Here is a 21573-nt window from a genome sequence, read left to right on the forward strand (position 1 = left end):
GAGAAAATTCAGTGTCTGAGGCTGGATTCAAACTGCTCCTCCTGCCTCGAGGCCCAGCATTCTGTGCTGTGATAATAGCAGCGCTTACCTTCCAGAGTTGGGAGGCTCAGACAGGCGCTTAGCTCAGTGCCTGGAATATAACAGGCACTTGACACATGCTCATTCCCCAAAGCCGGCCCTTCAGGGAAAGCAGCCCTCCTTACCCAGAGACACCGACAACTTCCTTAGCTTCCTCTGTCCAATGTGGCTGCAGTGTTTCTGCTTGGCCTGGGCCAGGGTTATGGCTCTTGTCCAGTAGTTGCTGGCCTGAGACAGAGCAGAGAGAGAAGGGAAAATCTTAATTCAGGGAAGCCTTTGGGTATAGGCCGGGGAGCCACATCAAGTGGGCTTATACCAAATTGGCTGGGCTAAACTCACTGTATACTGCATATATATATATATTTAAAAATCAATAGAATTTTTTTTCAGGTTATCTCAGTTCCTCCTTCCCTCCCCCACGCCATACTTTTTTTTCTTCTAAACCCTTACCTTCTCTTAAAATCCATTCTAAGAAACTGTTCTAAGACAGAAGAGCAGCAAGGGTTAGGCAAATGGAGGTTAAGTGACTTGCCCAGGGTCACACAGCTAGGAAGTGTCTGAGGCAAGATTTGAACCTAGGACTTCCTGTCTTCTCCTGGCCTGACTCACCATCTTTACAGAGCCACCCAGCTGCCTTTGAATATTTTTTTGAGATAGAAAGGGACACAGATGTGTCATCAAACTAGGTATTTACCCTCTCTGGGACTCAGTTTCCTCCTCTGTAAAATGAGAGAATAGCTTATCTAATGGTCCTAGTCCAATTCCTTCTTGCCCTCCTGCCCCCAATAGTAGGGCCCCAAAGTTTACACAGTGTGGATGGCTCTAATTGCATCACCCACACCTGTGCCTCTCTGGGGGAGGCCCTGGCAAGGGGCCAAAGGGTGGTCTAAGGCAATCTGCCTTCCCCTCCCCTCAACACGGGTGAGAGGCTTCTAGATTGCCGCTGTTTCCACGCTCATTGCCTGGGGGTGAAGCGGGTCATTTGCCAGTCTGTGGAAGCGGCCCTGAGCCTGGATTCTAGACTAGGTGACGTCCCGGCTGCTGAAGGCCCCACTGGGCCCCCTCCACCCTGGCCTCACCTGCTTCATGAGAGTGTTGGGATCTGCACACAGGGTGCCGTGCCCTCTGATGGCCGGTCTCCAAGGGAGCCTGGCTTTGATCCTGGGCCCGGGGCCCACAGGGGTGCTCTCCTCCTCCTCCTCCTCGGCCAGCTGCCGGCTCGGCGCCCCTCTGGGCAGTGCTGTGTTCCAGTGGGCCCAGGGACACCTAAGGAGACAGTGCCGCTTGGCACGGTAGATCCGACTCCCCTCTGCTCTCCAGTCCTGGCCCTGGGGGTGACTGTCCTCAGCTAGGACCACAAGGGGCCTGGAAAGAGTAACCTCTCCTGGGTCTGCTCCTGGGGTGACCCTCCAGACAGGGCTCCCAGGAGAGGCCCGAGACCATCTACTGCTTCAAACTGTCTCACTGATTTCCCATTACGTTTGTGAAGAGCTGCCCCCCCCCCCATCCTTTTCATGAAAGTCCAATAAAAATAAATAGACCCGGTCTTGATTAGTGACGCTGATGTTTTAAAAACCCATTTGCTGCCCAGGGTACCCACATCTGCAGGCTGGACGGCTCCTGGCAGGAGGCAGGGGTTCTCTGCATTGATGCCTCAGGCGGCCATTTTCCAAACACTCTCTTCTTGGGGAAGGAGGCCCTCGGCTGACTCCACCCGGGACACAGCTCCCCGAGGGCCTGCTGGCCTGAGGAAGAGAATCCTAGACCTGGGATTAGGAAATCCAGTGCAGGCTCCCTCCTGGGACAGCCCAGAGCTGAACATCCTAGGATGGTAGGGCCCAGGAAACCAGTGACCGCTTGAAGGGGGAACAGAAGGAGCTCTGGGGTGGTGCCTGACTCTCCAAAACTGGGACGGAAGATTGTTTTTCCGTTTGTCTGAGAGCCCCCAAACCTCCTCCCACTCCCGTCCTTCACCCACATTTCCTTAGGCTGCCTAGGTGAGCCAAGCAGCTATCCTCAACAGGCCTAAAGGATTCAGAGCTGCTGGGCCACCTCTGAAATCATCCAGTCTAGTGCCTTTTTTTTTTAAAGCCGAAATTTCTGAAGCCTAGAGACGGGCCCAAGATCACAAGAAGTAGCGAAGTCAGAATTTGAACCCAGGTTTCTTGACACCAACTTTCTTTGGATTGCAAAGTCTCCCATTCCCACCTATCACTTATCACACACTCTTCTTTCTACTATTCTTCATCATCTCCTCTTAAAGTCAGCCTCCAGCTTTCTCTGACTCGCCCTCCTGGGTTCATATGACTAGTTACTCTCCGTCCCCACTGTGCTGCTAATTTTTGTTTTATTTTACTATAATCACTTGTGTCCTCAAGTGTATGACGTGTGTGCGTGTGTGTGCGCGCGTGCGTGTGTGCGTGTGTGTGTGTGTGTGTGTGTGTGTGTGATATTTTTCAAAGTTCCTGAAAACAGGGATTATGTCTCCCAAGTTGGCCTGGAAGGTCTCCCTCCTGGAAGTGGGACCTCCCTAGGGGCTTGCAAGAGACCCAGACTTGGAGCTCCCTCGGGCAAGAATTTTGTTTTCCCCTCCTTGGACGCCCACTCCCACCAGGCAGGGCCTCAGCGGAGGCAGGCACTCTACTTCCTCTCTGAGGTGGAGTGTCCTCAAGGGAGACTTTCTCCACTGGGATTAGAAGTTTTCTGAGTTTAGGAGGCACGTCCTCCAGCCTCCTCTAGACTAGGGCCATGCGGGGGCCCCCTTGGGAATCTCCCTCCAGTATCCAGTTCTGCCAATAGCTGCGAGTACCTCCCCAGGGTGCCCGAGTCCAGACTCACTGTGCCCCGATGTAGGCGGGCGGCGAAGAGCTTCTTGGTCGGCTCCCCAGACTGGCTTTGGGCAGGTCTGCTCCTGGCAAGCCCCTCGGGCTGCCTCTTGGTTTGGGCTGCGGATCACCCTGGGGAGGAGGGGAGCGAGGAGAGAGGCTCGTATGGGCCACAGACCCAGGACTGCTCTTCTGTGAGAGGCGGAAGAGAAGGGACGTCGTGGGGGCCCCAGGACGCCTCTCCAGAGAAGCCTCAGAGGAAACTGAGGCAGCAGAGGAAGTGGATCTGCCCAAGGCCACAGGACGCAGCAGAGCCGAGATCTGAGCCTTGGCCAACAAATCCACTACTTTCCCCGCAAGCCTCTGGAGACCAGCTGAGACTTCTTGTCCTGGACAGGGCCTGGGAGTGAAATTCAGGGCTCTGGACTAGTCTTGAAGTCCGCTCCTTCCTCCACCATGAAACACCCCGAGTGAGCCTTCTCCCACCGCCCCACTGAGGGTTGTGGGGAAGGAGAGAGAGACAAAGATGGAGAGAGACTAAGAGACAAAGAGGATCCAGGGGGAGGGAGAGAGAGGCGGAGTCAGAGAATATGCGTGTATACACTTGTAATCCTCTAAAGTTCATCTCTGCTAGCAAGAGCCCTGGATTTGGATTTGGAAGCCCCGGGTTCAAATCCTGCCTCTGTAAATGTGCTGCCATTATTAGGCAAGTCACTGTATGTGCCCGGCCATAGTTAGACTGGAGCTCTGAGGTCCCCACGTCCTCTAGGTTGTAGCCTGAGGCTCAGAACAGAGCAGAGCTGCTCCCTGCTCTGTCTATCCCAAGTGCAAATGCTGGAGCTAGACAGCAGCTGGGGCTGGGGGGGGGGGGGGGGGAGTGGCTCAAAGAACCGGGGTCCCGTTTTGTCAGGAACCCTCTACCGAGTGGATCTGTCACGGCGGATGGCTTAGGCAGGGGGTCGGGGCACAATCTGGGAACTGGGCATGGAGCTGTGAAGGAGCCACAACCCCCCTACCGGGTTTGGTGGGTGATCTGGCGATGCTGGTTGGCTTCTGGAGCCTGCCGAGAGCCCTCCTGGCACCCCTCCTCTTGCCAGAGGCTCTCCAGGTGGCCAGGGTCTGTGGGAACCTGAGGCAGGAGCACAGAAGAGTCCTTGATCCCCCGGGTGCTCGCAGCCACTGGGCTCCTCCTGAGCCCCTCTGGGAGCTCCCTACCTGCACAGCTTTCCTCTGGCCACGAGCCTCTGCTCCCAGAAAAGGGTAGGTCGGCGACTGTTTCCTGGGTCCAGGATGCTCCTGCCTATGAGAGAACGAGGCCCCAAGGCAGCCCACTTACCAGAAGCCCCAAGAGGTTGGGTGACTTGCCCCAGCTTTTCCAACTCCTGGGGCAGGTCTTGGTCAGTGCCCAGCACACAGACAGCCCTTCTTATTTAAACCCTCCCTTTCCGTCCTGGTAACCTCTCTAAGACGGAAGGTTAAGTGACTCGTCCAGGGTCACCCAGCTAGGAAATCTCAGACCAGAACGGAGCCCAGGATCTCCCCCTTCCAGGCCTGGTGCTTCATCCTGAGCCACCTAGCTGAGTAAACCCTTGAAGGCCTGTGGGCTGTGCTCATGAAGAAGGGCCCACACCATCCCCTCTTGGTCCTCTTGTGCCTAGACACCAGACCCTCACAACAACCCTGGGACACGGGCAGAGGTGGTTTTTTTGCTTTCCATCTCCGGTGGTTAAAGGAGTGCTCAGGGAATGCCTCATCCAAGGCCACTGTCCCAAGCGTGGGGCGTCTGCTGCTAGCCTCAGGGATCCCTTCACTACACCCTGCCTCTCCCTCTCAGGGCTCCCCGAGCCATCTCTGAGTGTCAGCCAGAGGATCTGGAAAAGGCACAAGCAGGGAAGGGGCTCAGGGAGCCCAGCACAGGGTGGGGGTACACGAAAGGACCAAATCACCTCTGTCTCTCCCACCTCCAAGCCCAGAGGGAGACCCTGGCACATGCACCCCAAGCTGGAGAAATGTAACGAATTCATGAAGGCCTACTGTGTGCAGGGCCCTGGGCTAAGTACGGGGAATGGAAACAAAGACAAAAAAGAGGGGGCTGGTCTCGGCACTCACCCAGAGGGGACGCATATCCTCCAGGTCTTGGAGGCCTTCGAAGGGGGCGGCCTGAAGCCCAGGGCCAGCACCCAAGGGGCATCGTCCCCCGCCAGGCTCCCAAAGGAGCCGCTGCTCTCGGTCAGGCTACGGGCCTGAGGAAGGAAGATGGGAGTCAGAGAACCCCAGAGGTAAACGGGCAGCAAGTAGAAGAGTCAGTGACTTTCCTGCCCTGCCACTAGCCTTAGGCCAGGGGTTGGGAGGCCCAAACCCTGCCCGCAGCAGGCATGCAGCCCCCAAACTGGATAAGGAGGCTTGGCACATATAAGCCAGCACGGGAAGGGCTCCGTCTCCGCTGAGCACCTGCAGCCCCGTGAGCTGGTGCTTCTCAGCGGTACGGATGGGCCCTGGGACTGGGGGGTTCCTGCCTATTCCAACATCCCCTGGTGACCCGGCCCATCCCCTTCCCCTCTGGGAGAGCCGGGTTCGGGTCCCCCCAGCAGCTCAGCTCTATTCAATGCGCCTTCCCCCAGGGGATTCTCCCACCCTCCCTCACCCCCTCTGATGAGCTCCTGGGGGTGCTGGAGCCCAGCGGGGCCACGACACAGCCCAGAAACCCGCAGGACGACTCTTCTGGATCCTGGAAGCCGACGAGGAGCTCTTGGGGGCAGCTGGCACGAGGCGACTCTGCCGCCGCCTGGACCCTCTGCCGCCAGTGACGCAGGCTGCGCCGAAGAAGCTGCAGCTTCATGCCCTGGGAGAAAGAGCTGAAGAGACAAGACTTCTGCTGGGCAGCCCACTCGCCTCTCACCCATCACCTACAGCCCCAGAACCTAGCCCATGGCTGAAGCAAGGAAAATGAGCATTTATTAGACACCTACTGTGTGCCAGGCATTGTGCCAAGTGCTTACAAGTTCCCAAGCAACCTTGGGAGGAAGGTGCTGTGATAATCCCCACTTTACAGTTGAGGAAACTGAGGCAGACAGAGGGTAATGTGGTTTGCCCAGGATGACACAGTAACTAAGTGTATGATTCTGGATTTGAACTCGGGTCTTTGGGCTTCAGAATCAGGGATGTTGGGGGCAGATAGGTGGCTCAGTGGGCTTGAGAGCTAGGCTGGCAGATAGGAGGTCCTGGGTTCAAATTTGACCTCAAACACTGCATGAACGAATCACTCAACCTCCATTGTCAGCCCTTACCACTGCCTTGGAACCAATACACAGTATTGATTCTAAGATGGAAGGTAAGAGTTTTTGTTTTTATTTTTTTTAATTTTAATTTTATATATATTTATATTAAATTTATTTATTTGTTTAATTAAAAAAAAAAGAAGAATCCCTGCTCGTTCCACTTTTCCTAAAGGCAGATAGGTGGTGTTATGGTGCACAGAACACCGAGGCCTAAAGTCAGGGAGAAATTGGGCACAAATCCTGTCTCAGACACTTCCACTTGGGTAGGTCACTTCGCTGCTGTGTGCCTCAGTTTCCTCATTTGTAAAATGGGGATAATGACAGCACCCACCTCCAGCATTAAACGAGGTATCTGTGGAACTTTTAGCAGAGCACCTGGTGCATAGTAGGTGCTTAGTAAATATCGGTTCCCTTTTCCTTCCCGGTGACGTGAGGCTCGGGGATTGAATGGCCTGGGTTCGAAATGGACCTCCTAGCCTTGGGTGTCGGGCACGTCCCTTCATCTCGTTACTGGGACGGACGGCGAGGCCCGCCGCCTTACTGACTGTTGGCTGGCTGACTGGCTGACCCACGCGTGTCCTCCGGCTAGAACAGCGCCAGCTGCCCATACGTACTCCGCCCGCCGGCGCTGGGCCAGCCTCCGGGACCACAGCAGGACCACCCGGTGTAATTTCAGCTTCCGGCAGGCCTCCTCCAGAGAGTCCTTTGCCCTGCCCCCGGGGGCACGGCGGGGCGGCTTGTGTCCTCCTCTGCTGGGCCCCTGGTGGGCCGCCGTCACTGGGAACAAACTCGGACTAAGAGGACACCGAGGGACGTGGGCACGAGCACTTCCCCTTCCGCCCCGGGCCTCCGCTTGGCGGAAGGGGGGCATGAGCCCGGGAGCCCAGGGCGGGAGGGGCTCGGCGGGCAGAGCAGACCAGCCGCTGGAGAGGCTCGGGGGGGCAGGGCTGGCGCAGGCCGTGGCCTCCCGCCCCCTCGGGCTGGGGCGCGCCCCTGGGCCCCAGCCTCACCCTCCAGGTGCCAGCTCCTCTGGCGACGGAGATAGAGCTGCGCCACGGCCCTCGAATGCGCCGCCTGGAGCCCCACCATGGCGACCCACTGGCGCAGGCTCCTCCGCAAGGTCTCTAGCCGCCAGCGGGCCAGGCTGCCCTGGCACCGGGCCTTTCTCTGGGTGTGGCACCTCCATATCCCAAAGCACCTGAGAGGGGACAGAGGAAGAGGCCCCTCTTGGAGGCCCGAGGACGGAGACTGACCCTCCCTCAGAGGCCAGAAGCAGAAGGCGAGGGGGGCATCAGCGGCAATGGAGGGTCATGGAGAAGACCCAGTAGGGGTGGCCAAGGGAGCAAGAGGCCAGGAGGCCTCGGGAGACAAAGACCCGAGGTTTCTAGTAAGCCGCTGAAGTTTCAATCAAGAAGATTCATCATTGAGGCAGCTAGGGGGCTCGGAGCCATCCGTCAGAAAGACCCGAGTTCAAATCTTGCCGCAGATACTCATTTGCCCAGCAACTCGCTTAACGTCTGTTTGTCTTAATTCACCAGAAAAGGAAATGACAAACCACTCCAGTATCCTTGCCCAGAAAACCCCATGGACAGGTCCACGGACCCCAGCCGTATCTTCTTGCCAGACACAGTCAATTCCGGGCCAGTTCTCCATCTGGATCCTTGGATACTGGCACCCGGAGCTCACCCTGGTGCTGGCCCGGGGCATCTCTGCTGGCTCCGGCTCTTCCCATTGGGGTCCCCCCGGCCCCCCCCAAGATCTTCCAGGCAAGCTGGGCTTGGCTAACCCCAACGGGCTCGCGTCTCCTGGCTAGGAAGGAATAACCTGGGTGGTCTCGAGACGGCTAAAGCCTCCCGATGTTTATAAATGAGTAAACCGAGGCCCAGAAGGAGCCCGAGGCTGGGCCGCCCTCTCTGCCTCCTCGGACTCGGTTCAGTGTCCTGGGCCTGGCATTCGGGGCCCCCCCCACCTACCGATCCAGCTGGGCTCTTCGGTGCCGGGTCACCAGAGGGGAGATCCGCGCGAGGTCCCTGGTGCTGGCCCGCCACGCCTGGAAGGCCCTCTGAAGCTTCTTCTTCCCCAGCTCAGCCTGGGCCCGGGCCTCCTTGTGTATTTGTGCTGCCAGCGCTTTCCGCAGGTGCCACAGGTGGAAGACTGCTGGCCCACAGGGGGACGGGGGGAGGGAGAGAAAGAGGGGGGCCTGAGAGAGGAGGCGGGAGGCAGCCGACGGGGACGACGGGGAGCCAAGAAATGCACTCCTGGGCAGCAGCCCTCGCTGCTCCGGGACGGAGGCCCACACGCCGGGGGGATGGAATGAGGCAGGACCCAGGGAGGGTCTGCAGAGCCAGAGCTGGAGGGCCAGGCGGAGACCGCTTAGACAAGTCCTGGGAGGCTTCCACTGGGCCCCTGGGGGAACGGGGCTGACATAAAGACCATCCGTGGTCAGGGACCGCGAGGAGCACAGGGTCCTGGGTTCAAATCTGGATTCAGACACCTCCTAGCTCGGTGACCTTGGGCAAGTCGCCTCACTCCAGGGACTTGGCCCTGACCACTCTTCTGCCTTAGACTCTAAGTGGTGTCGGGGAAGGGTAGCCTCCTGGCCTGGTGGGAATCACGATACCTGGGCCTGGGGCAAGCGGGGGTGAGGAGAGGAAAGAAAAAGGAGCAAGATAGGACGGCGGAAACTAGGCAGAGGCTGGAAACCTTTGCTCTTAGTGGAGTCATCACCAGAGGTGTGCTAATGTTCCTAAGAGGGAGAAAAGCTTACCCAACCAACCAGTCAAAGGATTCATTATGCCTTCCTTTTAGCACTTTATACTGTTTCTTTAAAACCCTCACCTTCTGTTTTAGAATCAATACTGTACTTTGGTTCCAAAGCAGAAGAGCAGTAAGGGCTAGGCAATGGGAGTTAAGTGACTTGCCCAGGGTCACACAGCTAGGAAGTGTCTGAGGTCAGATTTGAACCCAGGACCTCCCTCTCTAGATTAACACTGTATTCACTGAGCCACCTCACTATTCCCTTTATACACTTAAACTTTTTTTTTCTAAAAAGCTTTTATAGAAATCATCAGATGAAAAACTCCCAACAAAATCTGGGATGTGTGCAATGAAGAGATTATTTTCATTTTAGAGAAAAGGAAGCTCTGTATGATATAGTAGGGGAAAAACAAAAAACAAAACACTGGGCTTGGAGTCAAGAGCCTACAGTTTGAATCCCAGGCCTGCTGCTACTACTCCTACCTGTGGGCAACTGGGCAAATCACTAAACCTCCCTGTGCCTTGATCTCCTATTCCATAAAATGATGGGATTGGATTGATCTTTGAAGGCTCATCTCATGCTTAGTTCTATGAATCTTGGGGTTCACTCAGTAGGAAAATAGGATCATAGGAATTTGGAAAGTTACCAATGACCTCTCAGTGGACAAATCTGATGGCCTCACCCTTCTCAACCTCTTTTCTTTTTACACTGCTGATCACTCTCATCTCTAAGTTTTTATGGTCTTTCCCCCTCCTGGTTCTTTCCTCCCAGCTGTCTGACTGCTCTTCCTCAGTTTCCTTTGCTGAAGCTTCATCTAGAACCTACCCACCAACGGTGGGTAACCCTCAAGGCTCTGTCCTGGGCCCTCTTCTTTTTCCTCTCTTAAAAAAATATACATATACATATACATATATCCTTTCTTTTAGCTTTTCAGCTCCCATGGGCACAATGATCATCTCTAGGCAGATGGTTTCCATATCTATCTATCTATCTGTCTGTCTCTATCTATCCATCCATCTATCTGTCTATTCATTAGCTATCTGTCTGTCTATGCATCTCTCTCTCTCTCATCTATCTTATCTATGTCCAGTCCTAGTCTCTCTCTTGATTTCTGCTCTCCTATCACCAAAACTGCCTAGCAGACAACTCTAACTAGATTTCCCATAGGCATCTCAAATTCACCATGTCCAAAATGTAATTCATCTTTACCCCCCAAATCCAGCCCTCTTCCTAAATTCCCTAATTCCCTATTCCTATTTAGGACACCACCATCTTCCTAGCCAGCTAGGCTCACAACCTCCAACTTGACACTTTACTTTTTCACCTCCCACCCAAACTCCTCTCTGTCTCTGTCTCTCTCTCTCTGACTCTCTCTCCCTCTCTTTCTCCCTGCCTCTCCCTGTTTCTCTCTCTCTCTCTCCCTCCCTCCCTCCCTCTCTCTGTCTCTCTCTCTCTCTCTGTCTCTCTCTGTCTCTCTCTCTCTCTCTGTCTCTCTCTCTCTCTCTGTCTCTCTCTCTCTCTCTGTCTCTGTCTCTCTGACTCTCTCTCCCTCTCTTTCTCCCTGCCTCTCCCTGTTTCTCTCTCTCTCTCCCTCTCTGTCTCTCTGTCTCTCTCTCTCCCTCTCTGTCTCTCTCTTTCTCTCCCTCTCTCTCCCATTTCTCTCTCTTGTATTCCTCCTTCACTCTCTTCTCTCTCTATCTCCCTTCCACCTTCTTCTCCTTTCCCTCCTCCTTCTTCCTCTCTCATTTCTGAACAAGATTTAAAAAGAAAACTGATATATCAATGTAGTCTTCATTATCTTCAGCTGCCTAATCAACACTCCCATACACACTCATGTCACAATCAGAACAAATTCTTTCCTTTTACCCCAAACTCATCCCTTTTCCGAACTTCTCTACTTCTGTCAAAGGCACCATGGTGTTTTCACACTCCCCTCACTCCCTCTCCCAAATAAATCAGTCACCAAATCTTGCCACTTCTTACATCTGACTCCATCCCTCCCTCTCAGACCTTCATCACTTCCCAAGTGGCCTCCCTGCCTCAAGTCTCTTCCCATCTAATCCATCCTCCACACACAGTGTCAGGAACCGTGGTCCAAAAGCTCCCTCTTCTCCCTTGGATAAAATACAAACTCCTTGATTTGGCATTTTGAGACCTTCCTAATCAGGCTCCAGCCCAGTGTTCCAGGTTCATTACCCAGATCATCCCTTCAGACACACTCTACAGCCCAGCTGTGCTGGCCCATTTTCTGTTCCCCATACACAGCATTCAATCACTCACCTCCATGGCTTGGTTCAGACTGCACTCCCTGCCTGGAATGCCCTCCCCCCTCTGGTTTCTTTCCAAACTCAGCTTAAGCATCATCTCTTACATGAGGCTCTTCCTGATTCCCATCCCCACCCCCGTCCAGTGACCTGCCCCCTCTGAAATGCCCTTGTATTTACTTTGCATAGATTTCAGACAGGCATATGTCATCTCTCTTGTTAGACGGTAAGCTCCTTGAGGGCAGGTACAACTTCACTTTTGTCTTTTTATCCCCAATGCCTGACCCATAGGAGGCACTTCATAAATACTTGCTGAATGAATGGAAGACTAGTGTTTACTTGGTTCAGCCTCCTTTTATTGATTTTGGATATTGATTAATATGATTATTATAATTATATTTGATGCCATATGAGTATTGGTACACATTTATGTAGCACGCTGAGGTTTACCAGGCACTTTCCTCCTCTAAACCCTGAAAGGTGAATAGTCACAGAGCCCTAGAGTCACAGACTCTCAGGTGAATGGAAGGGAACTTGGAGGTCAGCATGTCTAGAACATATCTGAACCAGAATCCTCTCTACCAGCATCCCTGAGAAATGGTCCCCCTGCCTCTGCTTGACAACCTTCAGGGAGGCAGTTGAGGCAGTCCCTTCTTCTTTGGGATGCCTCTAACTGGGAGGAAGGTTGACCCTCTGCATCTCTTACCCATTGGGCCTAGCTCTCCCCTCTGGAGCCAAGCAGAAAAGGTCCAGTCTATCTCCCAAGGGACGGACAGCTCTATAGCCCTCAAGAAAATGACCATCTCTTCCCTGAGTCTTCTATTCTTCAGGCTAAGCACTCCCAGGTCCTTCACTCAATTCTTCTCATAGCCTGACCTTAAGGCTTTTCACCATCCTGGACACTCTCCATTGTATCCATGCCATTCCTAAAATTTGGTGCCTAGAACTTAATCAGAGAACTCTAGAACTTAAGAGTGTGGTAAAACAGACAGAGTACTGGTCATGGAGTAGGAAGACTTAAGTTCAAATTCTCAACTCAAAGAATCTCTCTGTGCCTCGCTTTACTCATCTGTAAAATGACAGCGTTGGACTCCATGGCCTCTAAGATCCCTTCTAGCTATAAATCTAAGATCCTATGATCTGGTTTAACAGTCAGTCTATTAACTTAATAGGATTATCTCATCAGTGAATTCCTATGAAAACAACAATATTTTAAGTTAAGTTGTTAAGTGATCAGAGAATACCCGGAGACATTCTGAGAAACATTTTACTCTGGGAAAGACCATTCTAAGGAATTTGTACTACTCTTAACCTTGAGATGAGGCCAATCCTCGAGTCAAAAAGAGTTGAGTTCAAGTCTTGCCTCTGACACATAATCGGTTGTGTGATCCTAAGCAAGTCACTCATTTAATTTCTCTGAGTATCAGGCAACTCTTTAAGAGTTTTAAGTAACATGTGAGTTGAGGCAAGGCAGGAAAGAAGGTTTCTGAACCAGGAAATTCCCTAAACTTGATGAAATCTCAAATCTGAAAGGGCAGCAAATAAAAAAGCCCCAGACACACCCCAATACAAAACAAAACATTTCTCGATCTCTCTCTTTCTCTCTCTCTCTCACACCCTCATACAAGCACTCGCACTGTATCTGCTAAGGTCTTATGGAGGCTATTAAAATGCAGAAGCAGGAAGTGGATTGTATAATTGATGTTATTGTGAAGCATCACTCTTCTTGTCAGCCAAAAGGGTCAGAGAGAATTCTCACCTGCTGTGTCAATTTCCCTGTTTTGAGAAAGATCAAAAACACAATAACTTAGAGATGGAATTAATGCCTCCCTTCTCTGCCTCTCTCTGTGTCCCTGAGATCCCTTTTCCAGCTTCCCGGGTTTCTCTAACCCCCATTAGAGCGTCAAGTAAGGTTTCTGCCACACCACACTATTTGTCAATGGTGGTGTTTCTCCAAGAGAGAATTCAGGCCATCCATCTAACCATATATCCATCCAATCATCTATCCATCCAACCATCTATCCATCCCTCCATCCATCCATCCATCCATCCATCCATCCATCCATCCATCCATCCATCCATCTATCCAACTATCCATCCATCCATCCATCCATCCATCCATCCATCCATCCATCCATCCAACTATCCATCCATCCATCCATCCATCTATCCATCCATCCATCCATCCATCCATCCATCCATCCATCCATCCATCCATCCATCCATCCATCCTTCATTCAGCATTTTTAAAGCACCTATACTTGTTGCTGGGGATATAGAGTCCCAAACAAAACCAAAACCAAAATTCAAACAAACCAGTCTCCACCCTCAAAGAGCTTACATTCCATTGAGGGAATTCAATATGTACACCTTGTACATAAGTAAACACAAGATAAGTAAAATACACAGCATACAGGAAGTAAATTTAAAATAATTTCAGGTGGGGCAGAGAGCACCAAACAACTGGGGGAACCAGGAAAGCCCCTCCTGTAGGAGGGGGCACCTGAGCTGAACCCTTTAAGGGAGCGGGAATGCTTTCCTGCCTTAGGGCACACTGCTGGTGCAAAGAAACTGAGGTGGGAGATGGAATGCTGTATCCAGAAAAAAGATAAGTGGGGGCAAGTAAGTGATTTTAACTGTTTATATGAACAGGGTCTAAATACTTGCTGCCTCAACTGAAGGCTAAAGTTCAGCCCGCCAATCCCCCCACATTCTGCCTTTCTCCTCTCAACAGGGATGGCCAGTGAGCTTTCTCTGTATGAGGCTGACCATGATGCCATGTGGCCACATGAGTTCAAGGGGAGTCAGTTTGCTTATTGGCTTATCACATTTCCATGGAGAGTCAACAGGTGATTTTCAAATTAAGAACCAATACGGTACCTGTCCCAGCAGAAAGAAAGAAAACTAATCGACCGCCTAGAATAGCGCTGTTTTCTCTTCCAGGTTTTAAACTCCTTCCTAAGATGACAAACTGCCTGAGTCAAGTCACATTGAGCAATAGAAAAGTTTGTATCTTCCCCCATATCATCACCATTCTAAAGTAGAAATTGCTATTCTAATCTATTTAAACTAATCTATTGCATGCATAATTTCAAAAACCTCTTACTTTTTAAAGTCTCAGTAACAACTCTAAGACAGAAGGACAAGGGGAAGGCAAGTAGGGTTAAGTGATGGAAATAGAGGCAATCATGGTGAAGTGACTAGTCCAGGGTCACACGGCTATTAAGTGTTTTGGATCCAGGTCCTCCCAACTCCGGCCACCCAGCTCTCCCCCAAGTCTTCTATTCACCAGGCTAAACATTCCCAGGTCCTTCACCCAGTCCTTCCCATAGCCTGATCTTAAAAGGCTTTCCACCATCCTGGACATCCTAGATGCTTTCCATCGTATCAATTCCATTCCTAAAATGTGGTGCCTAGAATGTAATCAGAGGATTCTAGACCTTTGAGGGTGCATAATTTTAAAAGATTATTTTGGTCCAATGTGGGACTTTACCAGCTGGTCTGACTTTATCGGGCTTTCACCACGTCCCGGTGTGGTGCAAACTCTCCACCAAGGCAGATTAATAACTCATCTATAATTTTTCCTTTCAGAGTAGTAGTTCTTAACTCGAATCCATGAACTTGGATGGGAAAGAACCTTTGTTTTTACGAACTTCTAGTTGAAACATATTATTCCCTCCAATTACGAATGTAGCCAACCAAATATTATTCTGTGGTGTGGTGTCCCCACTCCCAGATTGGCTTTGGCAGCTTACATAATACTGAAACTATTACGAACTCCTGGTTTAGGGGGAAGCTGGGTGGCTCAGTGGATAGAGAACCAGGTCTAAAGATGGGAGGTCTGGGGATCAAATCTGGCCTCAGATACTTCTTAGCTGTGTGGCCCTGGGTAAGTCTATTGCCTAGAAACCAATACACAGTATTGAGTCTAAGACAGAATGTAAGGATTTAAAAAAAAAACAAACCCTGGTTTAGAGAGTTGCCTGGGGCACAAGGGGGTTGAATGACTTGCCCAATATCCTAAAGCTAGTTTCACAAGGAAAACTTGAACTTCTTGACTCCAGCACCAATCCTCTATTCTCTCTCAACCATTATCTCAGTATCAATTCTAAGAAGGAAGAACAACAATTAGGCAATCAGACTAGCCCAGAGTCACACTGCTAGGAAGTATCTGAGGCGAAGTTTGAACCCAAGTCCTCCTGACTCCAGGATTGGCACTCTATCCAATGAGCTACCTAGCTGCCTCATCAACGTCATGTTGTCTCTCAAATTCAATTGTTTTGTTCCATCTACTGGCCAGAGAATTTGGTACAAGAAACAGGCTGTGCTTATCGCAAAACTCCATCTCGAAGGGACAAACAGAATCTCAGGGTACAAATGTCTCCTTCTTGCAGATGAGGATAATGAGTTTGACTTGTCTACTTTCCCTTGGCTAGGAAGTGACTGGGGCAGGATTTGAACCCAGATCTCATGACTCCAATTCCAGGGTTCTATCCACCACACCATGGAAGGGATTGAGGTACACTATCTTGGCTAAGGACTAGCTAGACTTAGGGGCAGAACCTGGGCTAGAACCCTGTTCTTCTATTGAATTATCTTTCCAAAATGGTATTGCTTCTCTTTGTGGGTCCTATTCTGTGTTAATTTGTTATTTTCAGTCCTGACTGACTCTTCATGACCCCATTTGGGGTTTTCCTGGCAAAGATCCTGAAGTAGTTTGCCCATTTCCTTCTCCAGCTCATTTTACAGATGAGGAAACAGAGGCAAACAGGGTTAAGTGACTTACCCAGGGTCACACAGTTAGGAAGTTTCTGAGGCTGGATTTGAATTCAGAAAAGTGAATCTTCCTGATTCCAGCCTGGTACTCTATCCATTATACAACCTGGTGTATAGTGTATTATGGTGTATTATGAGTGACTACCCATAATGTAGAACATTAATTTGTGATCTCAAGTAAGGTCCTGTTCTTTACATTTGGCATCATGGGAAAATATCATCCCAGTCTGGAACCCTGCTATGAAATAACTCTAATTTCAATAAAACTATCCTCAGAGGTCCAAAGGCCCTCCTCCTTCCCCCGAGGGCTCTGGGATCACACTGACTGGGCTGGACCCCGAAGGCCTGACTCCCTAAACCAGTAATAAAGGAAATTTAAATTCATTCTGATTTGTAGGAAATTTGAAATAATTCTGATTTGTTGATGTGCACACTGCTGCCCACTCAAATCAGAATAACTCGGGCCCAACCAAGGCTTGGACTGCTTTTGAGGGGAAAATAGTGCCCTCCTTAGAGCAGGTGTCCAACACTTCCTTCCAGAGACTTTGGCCCTCTTCCTCTCCACAATAAGGTAGGCAATTAGAGTTAAGTGACTTGCCCAGGATCACGCAGCTAGGAAGTATCTGAGGTCAGATTTGAACCCAGGTTTTACAGGTCACCAGGCTAAAGCAGTGCTCCTCACATTTTTGGTCTCCAGACATCTTTATACTCAAAAACCGAGGATCCCCCAACGAGCTTTTATTTATGTGGGTTATAGTCACCCATATTGACTGTGTTGGGTATTATGGCAATAATTTTGACGTTGCAGACACTCTGAACCGTGGAACCCTTAGGGGTCCTGGACCACGACTAGAGGACCAAAGGGTTGGGGTATAAGGGCTAGAAGGTTAGCTTCCCAGGCGAGGGCCAGATCTACTCTGTGACCCTCCAGCCCCATCCCTGACACTGACTTCTGGCCCATTCTTTCCCCTCCACATCCTTCTTCCCCAACAAGCCACTTACCAGCCAGCTGTCGAAGGTCTTGAGTGGTTGGAACCCTCCTGTCCCCACTGCCCGATTTCCATTTGGGGTAGAGCTTAATCTCTGGCGTTCCCTCCATTTCATAGACCACTCCTAGACTGACAAAGGGTCTGCCCAAAGAGAAGCACGTCACTGTCACTTGGGTGTGCCCACGGCCCTGCCCACCATTCCCCGCAGCTCCCATCCTACACACTAAAGAATGCCAACAAGGCCAACGTCCCAAGAGCCCCCTCCAGTAAGATCGTGGATCGCAGGGGCCATCCGTCCGACCTCCTCACTTTACAGAGGGGAAACGGAGGCCCAAATGCTCTAACTCCAAATCCAGGATCCCTTACACAGTAAGCAGCAGCAGCTGGCTCCCCTCCACCTTGATGCCGTTTCCTTCCAGAGCCTCCATTTTAAGGCGGACACCCGAAGGAGGCCAGCCAAGTCTTCATTCTTCTCCAGGCTGAACTTTTTTAAACTTTCTTTTACTTTTTTCAATCACGATTTTTTGACCGTCATTTTCTGGCCTTTTGTAATTCAGATCCTCTCCCAGCCCAGGTGGTAAATGATCTTATAGGTCACGTGAGAGCTTTCCCGCCATCCACGTTTCCATATTCTCCGTGCCGGGCCAAATAACCTATGAGAGAAGAAACTCAGGAAGGAAATAAAGCGGAAGATGCCGTGCTCCGGTCTGCAATCAGACTGCGCTGGCTCCTTCGGGGCTGCGGACAGCATTTCCCATCGTGGGTCCATTGTGGATGACTCGGCAGCTCGCTTTGCCCATCATAGTCTAGTCCTTTACAAGGGATCCTGTGACGGTGTCCGCCGCTCCGTCCACTTCCGCCCTCGTCCCCTCGGAAGCCCCTTTGACCAAGCCCCTCCATGGCGGGGCTTTCCTTCTTTCTGCTTGTATCAATAGTCCCAGGACAGGCTCGGCACGCAGAAAGCACTTCATAAAGGCTCGCTGGCTTGGATCACTGCTGCCTCGACTAGGGTGCCATTCTGCAGGGTGGCTCAGAAAGAGGAAACACCCATTTCATTTTCTCCCTTAAATGACACCTTTCTCCTACCTCGGGAACACTGCAGGCACTTTATCTGCAAGTCTCTTCAAGGTCCTGAAAACAAGAGCCCCTCAAACCCCCAATACTGGCAACTCCGGACAGACCACAAGGATGCGAAGTTGCAACCGTTTAGCGTCCATCCATTTTCAGGGCTCTCCTCCAGCACCCTGGACAACGCCGCATCCTGAGTGAACTCTTGATGGGGTAAATGCTGAGGAGCACAATACACAACTGACAGCTCCCGAGCTGCAAGTGCCCAGAGGGTGAAGGCGACTGTATCGGTGGTGCAAATATTATCATTTCCGCTTTGCAGATGAGGAAACTGAGACTTATGGAGCTGAAGAGATAAACCAAAGCTGGGAGGAACATCCGGCAGGCTCCCTCAAAATCTGGGCGGAGAAGAGCCAAATTGGATCAAATCTAATAAGATGACACGGAATCAAGATAATTATAGTCCTATGATGCTACTGGTCAGTTGTGTTGGCCTCTTCATGATCCCCACTGGGGGTCTTCTGGGCAGAGATACTAGATGGTTTGCCACTTCTTTCTCCAGCTCATTTGACAGATGAAGACACCGAGGCAAATGAGGTTAGGTGACTTGCCCAGGGTCACACAGGGAGTAGGCGAGGCTAAATGTGGACTCAGAAGATGAGTCTTCTTGACTCAAGACTTCTTAACTCCATTCACTCTATCCACTCGCTACACCACTCGGCTGCCCCTAAATAAATATCCGTTGTTGTTCAGTAGTTTTTGGTCCTTCCTACTCTTCCTGGCCCCATCGGGGGTTTTCTTGGCAAAGGCACAGGAGTGGAGGGCCATTTCCTTCGCCAGCTCATTGGCTTCTCCAGTGGAATCCATTTCTCAAGTCCGAGATGGGCTGGCCCGGTTTAATAGGACTCGCTGCAAAGGTTCTCAGGGTCTCGTGGGCTGCAATAGTGGGATGTGGCGGACAAAAACCAATGGGACTCGGGGCCACAGTAAGAGGGGGAGGCAGCTCAGAACAGGCAGGGATGGTCCCCCGGGCTCTGATCACGTCTGGAGTACTCAGGCCCGTTCTTTATGCCACAGTTTAGGAAGGACATCGATTAGCCAGGGAATGTCCGGAGAAGGGCGACCAGGACGGAGATGGGCTTTGAGCCTACTCCGTGTCAAGCAAACAACAAGCATTTATTAAGTGCCTACTGTGTGCCAGCCCTGGAGATCCCGCCCTCAGCCCTCTGTGCTGATACATTCTCTTGGGGGACACAACATGTACATGGAAAAGCAGATACAAAATCTATACAAGTAATTTTGGAGAGGAGTCAGTGACAGAAGGGAAATTTGGGAAGAGGCCACATCCATGTCACCAGAACTGAGCACTGAAGACAATGGAGGTGGACAGGAGGAGGAAGTGAATTCCAGACAAAGGCATGGAGATGGGGAATGGAGTGCCATGGAAGAGCTGGTCAACTGCCAAGCTGTGTGACCCTGGGCAAGTCACTTCACCCCCATTACTTAGCCCTGACCGCTCTTCTGCCTTGGAACCAATACAGGTATTGATTCCAAGATGGAAGGTCAGGGTTTAAAAAAAAGAGAGATGAAGGCTTGAATCAGGGTAGAAGTAGAGAGAAGGGGACAGATGAGAAAGGCAGTTCCTGCTTTCAAAGACAACAAATAAAAGAAAGGTCAGCTTTGGGGCAGATGGAATGGCCTGAATACCCCGAGGGAGCAGCAGCGGGACAGATGGCAAGGTCCCAACGTCCGTCCTCGGGTTCCATTTGTAGACTGAACAATGTACAATACTGAGTATTATGTTACTATAGGAACAATTCTTTTTTAGGTAGGAGTTAAAATTGATGATGGCCGAGGTTTCTTTCAAGTAAAAAAATCTTCTGTGGGTTCTGTGGTTTCGCCCAAATGGCTCTGAGAGAAGCGTGGGATGGATGCCAAGCCAGTCCTCCATCTCCATCCATTTTGCCCAGTAGAGCTAAAGGGAGGAATTTTCCCTGAGCCACCCACACTGCACTGTGTAGACTGGGAAGGAGAAAAGGGGTCCGTGGGCAGTAGAGGCAGGAGGGTTGGCCACATCTGTTTTCTCCTACTGTGGGGCCACTGGAGCCAAGACTGCATAAATTGTTGGTGCCTTCAGCACATCCCTGCTTGCCCTCCCAAGAAGCCCCAGAGCATAAGAAGTCACATCTTCCTTACTTTTCCTGTTGGCCTTTCTGGGAAGGTAGGGAGTCTTCCTCAGAAGTCTCTGTCCTGGACTGAGTCTGCAGCTTCCTCATTCTCCGATTCCTAGAGAAGTCTTTCCACTGGATCAAAACGACAGCAAGAGGGAGACTTGGCTGCTGCCCAAGTGGGGTCAAGGGGCTAAGACCCCAGAACTCAGATGGGAAAAGAGGAGGTCAGGCCTGGAGGGGTTGGGGCAGGCATACCGAGAGGGGAATGGGTGGCCCAATTAAGATGCCCCAAGAACAGCCTTGGTTTCACAGGATCCTAACATTTTAAGTTGAAAGGGAATTTAGAGATTTTCTAGTCTGACAACCCAACAATACCCATTTTGGAAGGAGGAAACTGAGGACTGGCAAGGGGTATGCAGACAGTAAACAAGTCTAGATTCAAACCCAGGTCCTGGGACTCCAAATACTGCACGTTAGTTCTCTTCTTTTCTATCTGCCATTGGAAGATCTCATCCTACCCTAATTTGTTTAATTTCCATGTTCAACAATCTGTATTCTTCTTAGATCTATATATTTTTAAAACTTTTAATATAGTTTTATTTTATTAAATATTTCCCTGTTACATATAAAAATGTTAACATTTTTTTAAAAATTGAGTTCCAAATTCTCTCCTTTCTCCCACACTTTGAGAAGGTAAGCAATATATTAGATCCATATTTATATATTATTAATAATATTATATATTAATAATTAATAATATCATATATTATTATATATAAGCAATATATTAGATCAATATTTATATTCATAAACCTTTACCTTCCAACTTAGAATCAACACTCTGTATTGGTTTCAAGGTGGAAAAGTGCTAGGTAAAGTAAGTAGGTAAAGCACCTAGTAAGGTCTAGGTAATGGGGGGGGGGGGGTTGGGTTAAGTGACTTGTCTAGGGCCACACAGCTAGGAGCTGTCTGAGATCACATTTGAACCCAGGACCCTCCCAACTCCAGGTGCTCTATCCACTAGGCCACTTAGCTGCCCCTATAAACCATAATTATGAAAATCACCTTTTTCCTGGAAAAAAAATGACAAAGTTGGTCAGAGCCTGGAGGCCACTGCATTTGCCCGGTAGAATTAATCAATCAGTCAACAGGTACTTATTAAGTGCTAGGTACTATTATGCTTTGAGAATACAAAGACAAAAAATGGGTAGTCTGTATTTGATCTTGGAGGTAATAGGGAGCCACAGGAATTTATTGAGCACGGGAGTGATAGTCTTAAGGAATATCATTTTGACAGTTGTGTGGAGGATGGATCAGAATACAAGGTTTTTGGGCCAGTGATGGGGCCATATAGCAGACCTTTATC

General features: G+C 50.6%; 1 protein-coding gene across 11 annotated transcripts in view; it reads right to left on the reverse strand.

The window, feature by feature from the left end:
* The window catches only part of C4H1orf167 (chromosome 4 C1orf167 homolog), a 48345-nt gene that overhangs the window by 3657 nt on the left and 23115 nt on the right, over positions 1-21573 (reverse strand). For 6 of the 11 annotated variants that reach the window (XR_008911562.1, XM_007491416.3, XM_016422116.2 and 3 more), the window contains 13 exons: positions 20233-20339; positions 16982-17109; positions 8155-8338; positions 7192-7379; positions 6796-6958; positions 5548-5758; positions 5013-5146; positions 4119-4203; positions 3920-4032; positions 2917-3035; positions 1679-1838; positions 1158-1443; positions 204-306 (listed from right to left, as the gene is read on the reverse strand). Coding sequence is in view for 10 of the 11 variants with exons in the window: in XM_007491416.3 (XP_007491478.2) it covers positions 204-306; positions 1158-1443; positions 1679-1838; positions 2917-3035; positions 3920-4032; positions 4119-4203; positions 5013-5146; positions 5548-5758; positions 6796-6958; positions 7192-7379; positions 8155-8338; positions 16982-17109; positions 20233-20339 (1981 nt within the window). In the remaining variant the exon portion in view is untranslated. The remainder of the gene's footprint in view (positions 1-203; positions 307-1157; positions 1444-1678; positions 1839-2916; positions 3036-3919; positions 4033-4118; positions 4204-5012; positions 5147-5547; positions 5759-6795; positions 6959-7191; positions 7380-8154; positions 8339-16981; positions 17110-20232; positions 20340-21573) is intronic. The other 5 variants (XM_007491415.3, XM_056795767.1, XM_056795766.1 and 2 more) reach the window with 5 other exon arrangements.

Source organism: Monodelphis domestica, chromosome 4, assembly GCF_027887165.1.
Source record: "Monodelphis domestica isolate mMonDom1 chromosome 4, mMonDom1.pri, whole genome shotgun sequence".
Lineage (NCBI taxonomy): Eukaryota > Metazoa > Chordata > Mammalia > Didelphimorphia > Didelphidae > Monodelphis > Monodelphis domestica.